Genomic DNA, 8,861 nt, shown 5'->3' on the forward strand with positions numbered 1-8,861 from the left:
CTTTGTCACAGTGGCCCAGTTGGCAGGGGGCAGGGCAGAGATGATCAGCTCCAGTTTAAAGACTGCTTACCCTGTATCAGAGGCATTGTTGTTAAATCCATGCAGCCACCCTACCAGGTAGTTAAGAGAAATCCATTTTGCAACTGAAGAAGAAATCCGGGCCCACTCATTCATTCAGTCCACAAATAACATTGAGAAATACTTCTAGGTGCTGGGCCTGGAGGCCCAGTGGTGAAGGGAGTTGTATGACTCCCTGAGCAATTCATAGCTAGTTTATTGGGGATCATAACCACACTGCCAGAAATGACAGCTAGACATTGGGATGAGTGCGCGCAGGTGTAAACTCAGTTCATCATATCAAGACCTTGTGAGCCAGGTGATGTCTTTCCATTTTTATTCAGGTGCAGAGTTGTTCAGACACCTGTTCCAGGTCACGCAGCTAGTGGGTGTAGACTTATGTTAGAGCTAGGCAGTCTGGTTGTGGAACCTGTGAATAGGGACAGACTATAGCAGCACCGAGGCAGAGCTGCTTGGGAGATCTGGATTTAGCCCAGTCTGCACAACACTGGCTGATGGTGCTAACTTTCCATTGTCCTCTTCAGAACCTTCACAAGCCTGCATGTTCAATATGTGAAGAAAACACCTGGACACCTAGACCCTGCCCAGATCTGTCACTAGGGATGTTCTCTTTGGGCCATCCTAACTCAGTTTCTCTTTGTTTACCCTGCAGAAAACACAGCAGAGTTCTTCCTCCAGCACGTAGATAGTGCCTGTGTGTTCTGGAATGCCAGCACCCGCTTCTCTGATGGCTACCGTTTTGGACTAGGTAAGAAAGACAGGACAGGGGAGAAAGGAGTCACTTGTGAATCACGGTATGATCCAGAGATCCTGGTGAGGTGGGGGAGACACGTCCCCTTTACTGTCACAATCATGAGCAATAGAGACAGATTAGTGGTGAGGTGAAGAGAATCATACAGGCCACCCACCCTGAGTTGATAAATATCTTCTGCTTTGGCATTTCACATGTTAAGAAAAGGTAGGTTCTTATATTTCTTTTTCATAAATGGGGAAACCAAGAATCAAAAAATTAGAAAAACTTGCTAATATTCAGATCTAGACCTTAATATGTGTGAGTCCAAAATTTGGTGCTTCCATTGCAGTACAGGCAGACGTAGCCTGTCTTTGCGTAGGCCATGGTAGATGAGCATGCCACGGTCCCTCGAGAATACCCCATAGCAGACTTATCATTTCAGAGTGACACAGCCAGATTGCCTAAGAAATAGGAACCACAAAACAGGGCAAGAGAAGGTGCTGGTACTTGCACTGAGCCTAAGTACCAGGCCCACTCATTCATTCAGTCCACAAATAACAAATATCAAAACCAGACAGGTCGGGGCTTAGTGGTAAAGCACATGCTTAGCATGCACAGGCCCTGGCTTCAGTCCTCAGCAGAATCTGAAATAAAAATCTTTAGAAAGACACCCTCTCTCTAGTTCCATTATTTATAAACTCTCCAGTCCTCTAGTGTGTGGGTTACTGGGATGGTCTCTGGTTTTCAGGAACACCATGATACAGAACTACACTGAGACATTTATGACACATTTTCTGGATATTTGAGAATTATTTCAGCCATTTAAAATGTTTTGCCTGGTGCATGCCTATAATCCCAGTAGCTTGGGAAGCTGAGGCAGGAGGGTTATAAATTGAAGATCAGCTCAGCAATTTGGCAAGGCCTGAAGCAACTTAGCAAGAATCTGTCTCTAAATAAAAAGTGAAAATGGAGTGGGAATGTAGCTCAGTGGTAAAGTGCCCCTGGGTTCAGTCCCCAGTGCACCACCATCCCACCCCACCCCGGCAAAAAAATTAAAAACCCAAACATTTTAATGCCCCTGAACTTTTAAAATAAATGACCTGCCTGGAAAAATAGTTCTCAGTGAATTGTTAACGTTATTAAAGGGAATTTTACTTAGTTATTTTTAGTCATTAGATTCGTTATTTTTAGTTCCCATTTCTATCATGTTGGGGTTTTGACTTAATTATCACATCACTTACCCTGAACTTGTACCCCATGTTCTTGACAAAGAAATAGCTGCATACTCTTAAGGGCTGAGTTCCCCAGCATTCAAGTAAAATCCAGGGTGGGAGAAGAGTAAAACTCCAAACTCCAGTTGAGTTAAATTTCTGTGAAGTGCCTCAATGCCGGTGACAGTTATTTACTGAGTGCTTACTACAGGTCTGCACCATGCTAAGTGTATTGCAGGCCTTATCTCACTTAGAACTGCAAAAGGGTATCTGTTGTGTTCCTGCTTTTCCAAATGAAAAAGAACTGCAGCATGAGAGGCAAGTTAGATAACATGCCTAGAGGCCCAGAACCTGAGTCCTGACCCACTCTCTTTGCCTCATCCAAGCACACCCCCTCAGGTCTCTGCACTTGCTCCTCTCTCTGCCTGTAGCACCTCTCACCTGCTGCTCCCCATCCAGCTCTTCATGGTTCAGGCACCTCCCTGTGGAGGTTTTCCCTGACCACCCTATACAGCATGTCCCCAGTCCTGCCATTAAGTCTTTGTCATGGCACCCTTTGCTGCACTTGAGCATCATGTAAGATTATTTACTGAGCTGCCCACTAGAACATCCGCTCCACAAAAACAGAACCTTGTATTTGTTATTCACCACTTTATCCCCAGGGCAGCACAAGGTCTGGTACGTAATACATGGCCAGTAAAGTTGCAATGAATGACGGAACCCTTTCTCCACTGAATACAGTGTAGAAAACCAAGCCAGACCCAGGAAAACCTCTGGTGTTCTCCTGCTCTAAGTTAGGAACAGGAAGGAAGGGAAATGAACAATAACTTTTTATGTGCTCAGAAACTGTCTAATGAATGTAATGTTAGATGGGAGAGCTACTAAAAACCTATCCCTTACTTTTTAGGATTTAAAGAATATTTGGAGAGATGAAACCTCCATACTAAACATTGTTGTACACTCAGAACATGCCCAAATCCCCAAATATGGATAGGTAGATAATTCAGATGCTAAACTGACATTGGAGATACTTTTAAATGTTCAAAATGCCATAGAGATCAAGAGAGGAACTCAGGGTGTATCATAAGAAAGGGGGGGGGGGCGTGCACCGTGATCCATGGTGACTACAGAACATTCTGATGGAGTGGTGGGACTGCAGCTGGCCTGGGAAGGATGAGTCAGGAGTTGGCAGATAGAGGGAGGGTGCCCGGTGAGGAGAGTTAAGTAATGTGGGTCTGGTGTTGACAGGAAGCAGAGGCTGGGAAAAGGCACTCCTTTATCCATGCTTTTTTGCAGGAGCTGAAGTGGGAATCAGCACGTCACGAATCCATGCCCGAGGACCAGTAGGCCTTGAAGGACTCCTTACTACTAAGTGGCTTCTTCGAGGGCAAGACCACGTGGTCTCAGACTTCTCAGAGCATGGCAGTTTGAAGTATCTTCACGAGAACCTCCCTATTCCCCAGAGAAACACCAACTGAAAAGATCCAGGAAACCAGGAACAGTCCAAGAAGTCATCACAGTTCCTCCAGCCTTAAGAATCTCTACAGAGAAGCCAGATCCTGTCTCCCATTCCCTAGAAAGGTCTGCCATTGGAAAGTGCACCTAGATGCTTCTGGGCTCAGTTGGGACTCTCGGTCTTGGCTAATGTTCATGTTTCCATCCCACTCCTTCACTAAGGAGATAACTGCTACAGATAAGGACTTGGCTCTGCCTAGTCCAGCTCCCTTCAGTGATAGAAGCAGAGGTGCAGTTTCCCCCTGTGAACAGCAAGGAGAAACCCTGGTTGCTTTTTATCACCTCAGTGAGGTAAGGTCTCCCTTGGCATGTGGTTGGTACTAGCACCATCATCCCTAATCCGTCTTTCCACACTTCCTTGCATTTCTCCCACACATAGTCATCTTCAAAAAGAAAGACTTGGAATTTTAGAAAAGGGGCAGCTCTTCTTTAAAGCATTCTCATCAGAAACAAGATTAAAATGGACTGGGAAAACTGGCCTTTTGTGTGCATTTGTGGAATAGGTAAGTGAGCATTGCAGACACCTGCAGCCTGTCCCTGTACTGGAGGTGCATGGAGCCTGCGATACAGTGGAACCTGAGTGGCAGACAGGAAATACAAGTTTCAGGATGTTTCCACCAAGCAGAAGGAGTATCTGCACCAGTTATGCTTGAAATTTTTATATGACTAATTTTGTCATCCTGTCCTTCGCCCCCAAACAAAGATTAGAGGATTATTTTAATACTTTGGATTCTTCCCTCTTTTTGAAAAATAAAGTTCTTACGAAAAGCCTGGGTACATGATTAAAATTTTCTCCCTTATTTGTCCTCACTGTATTCTTCTCTTTTCCTCCTGTGTGACCTTCTTGCCCCTGCTCTTAGGCATGCTCTGTTCTCTGGAAGCTGGTTGAGGAGACGGGCCAACTGTCTTGGCAGTGTCAAGGGCAGCTGCACAGGCAAGCCCCCAGGAGAGAGGGTAGGAAAGCAGAGAGCAAGCCTCAAGAGCTCAGAGGCTGGGTGGTGATGGTCTGAAGTCCGTGGCTGTGTACAGCATGGGCATGCTTTTACTGTGTCACATCCCACGGCAGCCTCTCAGCCAGCCGTGGTCCCAGCTGACATCCTTAGTTCACTAAGTTTGTCTGCCTCTAGGTCACCTAACAACTCTAATTCCTCCCTCTACCTCCTGTCCTTAGGGTCCCTGGTGCCCAGCAGTCTGCACTTGAAAGATTTCTTGTCTCAAGGGGGTTGGGAACCTGAAGAAATAAGCACTGGCTGTCAGGCCACTGCTTATCCTCTGAGGATGCTTTATGAGCATAAGAATTACGGTGTCGTGTGGAACATGTTCCCAGGCTGGCTCCAGACTACCTCTCGTTCAGACCCTTACATGGTCTGGCAAGTCACCCTGCCTGCCCTGCCCCATGAAGGGGGAATTCTGGCATAGCTAGCCTGAAAAGGCAATAAACAAAGTCCTGCTGAAACTATCGCAAATACCACAATCAGCTCCCAAGCAGACAACAGATGCCCCAGAGTCTAAAATAGAATGCTGCTCAAGAGAGCCCTTGGGGAGGACTCCAGTGAGAAGAATCTGGGCTCTGAAGAAGTCCTGGAAGTAGCAAGTGGGCAGGGCATCCAGGCAGCGGGCTGGTTCAAGCAGGTCCAGAGGTGGGGGCTGAACTAGCAGGCCTGGGAGCAGCGAATATGCCAGTTTAAGGCAGAAGGCCATGGGTAAACAGGAAGGTCTCTCCTGAACAGTAGTGTTGGCACTGGAGCCTGTTTCTCATGGGATGAGAGTGGGCTTTAGCCCAGAAAAGGCATATAAGACAGTTACCTGACAGTGACAGAAACCTCACCCCTTGGCCAATTTCTACAGAGACCATGGGCCACCGGCATTCTCCCTTTTTTACCAAAACTAAAGCAACCCCTAAGAGGGACCAGGAGGCCGCCATGGTCTTGTGAGTGCCCCCACTCAGGCAGTCTGCTAGTGGTTACTGGCTTGTCCTGTAAGAGGGGCTTTTTAATCTGACATCTCACTTACTTCCACCTGTGCCTGGGAAATCCACCCCTGATCTCTCCTGATTCTCCCCACTACTTCCTTGTCCTGGCCACCAACTCCTGACAACACGTACTGTGGAACCAACCAATCCCGAAGTTCCCACCTCACCCACCAAGGGGAGGAAATCCTCTGGGATATGTAAGGTTAATGTTCTCATTCTTCAAGTCACTTTCTGGGGTTTAGGTTTTCTGTTACTTGAATCTAAAAGTAACTCAATGACACAGGATGGACCTATACAAAGAGGGCAATGAGTAGCAAGGAGTTGACTCCCTTTAGCTCTTATTTTATGGAACCATCTCCTATTTTGCAGTACACCTGCCCAGTCTGTGTGGCTCCAGGGAGGGATACTGATCTTTCCACCATTTTTATTATTATTCTTTGAGTACCAGGGATTGAATCCAGGGGCCCTAACCACTGAAAAATATCCCCAGCCTTTTTTTATATTTTATTTTGAGACAGGGTCTTGCTAAATTTCTAGGACTGGCCTTGAACTTGCCATCCTCCTTCCTCTCAGCCTCCCAAACTGCTGGGATTACAGGTCTTCGCTACCACACCTGGCTTCCATCATTTTTAGTGATGGGCACATGACTCGGGCCTGATGAGTCAGTACTCTGTTGCTTACCGTTACTGCAGAGCTGGGCATATGATTAAAATTTGGTCAAACAACAGGCTGATGGAATTTTTACTGTTATTAGTCGGGGGGGGGGGGACTCTTTTCCCCTGGGAACATAAACCTTTTAAGTCTCAAGGAGGTCCAAAGCTGATAATGTCTATCCTTCTTGCCATGTAGAGAGAGCCTACATAAGAAGTGTCCAGACAGTCTGGAGCAGGTGTCACGCCTATAATCATAGCTACTGAGGACTGAAACAGGAGGATTACACAAGGCCAGGCTGGGCAATATAGCAAGACCTTGTTTCATGCACATAAAATGGCTGGGGATGTAGTGAGTGGTAGAGCACTTGCCTAGCAAGCATGAGGTCCTTGGTTCAATCCCTGGCACTAGGAGGGAAAAACATCCAACACAGGAAAGGGGGCGAGAGTATAAAGTTTGCTCACTTGCCTCTACCTGTGCCTGAAATCCACCCCTGAACTCAATTCAATAATTTCCCTTTTTTGCTTAAACAAATTTGAGTTGGGTTTTTATTCCTTCCATCTTAGAACACCCTGGATTATATATATATATATATATATACCTGGGTTCAAGTCCCTGCTCTGGTACTTATGACCTGGGTGACTTTGAGCAAGTTACTTTTGTAAGTCTCCATTTCTTCATGTAAATAGTAAGAACCTCTATTTCATAGTTGGCACAATAAAAACTTGATACAGCACTGGCACAAAGCAAGTACTCAATAAGAGAGAGATGGTCACTTGCTTTGATTCTTCTGGAGCCCAGTTGTGTGCTTGGTTCTGTTCTCCACCAGAAACCAGAAGTTTCTTCTGTTAATTGTGAAGCAGATTTTTCCCATCTCAGCTCATCTCGCCACCAGAAGGCCAGCCTCACCCTTCACATGAGCAGTGAGGAGCAGAACATGGAGTCCAATCACACACTGAAGTACCTGAGTATGTTGTGGCTGCTATTGAGAAGGGTGTGAGGCAGCAGGGACCTTATTTTGAGCCTGAGAAAGAGACGGTGAGTCCAGATGACTGTCATCCACTGCCTGAATGAAGAGAAGTGACCCTTGGGTAGCTGAAGAGGAACAGGGCTACTTGTACTTAGCAGATGGGAGCAAAGCAAGAGATTGTGAATGTCCAGATTTAGATGTGAGCACTAGAGCAGAGTATGGGCGTGCTCTTCTGAGTTGGAAATTCATTTAAATCTCCAAGCAAATACAAAGGTTTGGTATATTTGGATAAATCATATGGAAATCTTGCCTGGCTAAGATTTTTAATCTGTTAAGTCTCCTTTTTGACTCAGAGACAAATGTTGTTTATTTGTTATTACTCAACTGCCTCTCAAGTGTACATGGAACAAAATATTTCTGGGTAGTATTCTCTGCTCTGTTACAGAGAGGATCTCAACAGCAGCAACAGTGGGGAATCTTTTCACGTCCAAGAAACAGAAACCCCAGTTTAGACTAGTTTTAACAAAAACAAAGATGAGCCAGACACTGTGGCACATGCCTGTCATCCCAGCAGCAGGATTGTCAGTTCCAGGTCAATCTGACCAACTTAGCAAGTCCCTGTCTCAAAACAACAACAACAACAACAACAAAATTTAAAAGAGCTGGGGATGTGACCCAGTGATTAAGCACCCCTGGGTTCAATCCTGGGTAACAAAAGGGGGGAGGGTGAGGATGTAGCTGAGTAGTATGTGCCAAGCCCTGGGTTTGAGCCCAGCACCAGAAAATAAAAATTTTTATCCCAAACTCAGGAAGTCCAGAAGTATAGTTCAGACACCCTTTCCTGGGGGCTCTGGCTCTAAGTGGATCTCTGTAACTTCAGAATCATCAGAATCACCTGCAGAGCTTATTAAAACAGATTCCTGATTCAGCCTCTCTAGGATAGGGCTGAGAATCTTCACATCTAATAAGTTCCCAGGTACTGCTGCCGTCGCTGCCATTGCTCCAGGGTCCATCCTTTGAGAACCACAGCTCTCCTGTCTGCCAGCATCAGCCTGTTCACATTGTGGCTCAGGTGATGGGTGCGGTCAGAAAACTGCTTCTTCCCACCACCATCAAACAAAAACCCCAAGCTTCACTCTTGTTAAACTGGCCTGAATCAATGGCTGTAGTAAATGGAAACATCAAGTTGAGCTGCAGGCCACAGAAAATCCAAGCTAGGTGAAACTGCAGATCTAGAACTGCTGTGCCAAAATTTCTAAGGGTGGGGCAAAGAACCAAAAATTTTAACAAGCCCCTTATGTGGTTTGTCCCTCCACTACAACCACTGCAAGTCATGTGAGAGTTTTATTTTTCTTTCATAATGAAAAGGCAAGGCAGCTCTCTATTGAGAATAGAAACCCAGAATCTCTAACTTTAGGTCCTAACATTCTTACCATGCACGCTCCAATGCACATTATCGGCTGCTCCTCTGCACCTGTGCTCTGTCCATGTTCCAGGCAGGAAGAAGAGCTGAGGTGAGAAGTAGGCACAGCCCAACACATTCCCATTTAAAGAGTTTTTCCAGAAGCCCCAACCAGTGATTGCCACTTAAATCTCATCAATAACTGTTTCATTGGCCATATGGGCAACTCTTACTGCAAAGGAGGCTGCAAAATATAGCTTTGTAGCTGGGCACATTCTTGCCCTAACAAAAATCAGGAACCTCTTATAAGGAAGAGGAGAGGATAAGCA

The 8,861-nt window shown here is 45.9% G+C and overlaps 1 protein-coding gene across 1 annotated transcript in view; it reads left to right on the forward strand.

Moving 5' to 3' along the window:
* Positions 1-4,307, forward strand: part of Aldh18a1 (aldehyde dehydrogenase 18 family member A1) — a 40,827-nt gene extending 36,520 nt beyond the window's left edge. Inside the window, exons 17-18 of the mRNA XM_027930066.3 lie at positions 731-826; positions 3,319-4,307. Coding sequence (XP_027785867.2) covers positions 731-826; positions 3,319-3,500 — 278 coding nt within the window. The 3' untranslated portion in view covers positions 3,501-4,307. The remainder of the gene's footprint in view (positions 1-730; positions 827-3,318) is intronic.
* Positions 4,308-8,861: the final 4,554 nt, after the last annotated feature.

Source organism: Marmota flaviventris, chromosome 4, assembly GCF_047511675.1.
Source record: "Marmota flaviventris isolate mMarFla1 chromosome 4, mMarFla1.hap1, whole genome shotgun sequence".
NCBI lineage: Eukaryota > Metazoa > Chordata > Mammalia > Rodentia > Sciuridae > Marmota > Marmota flaviventris.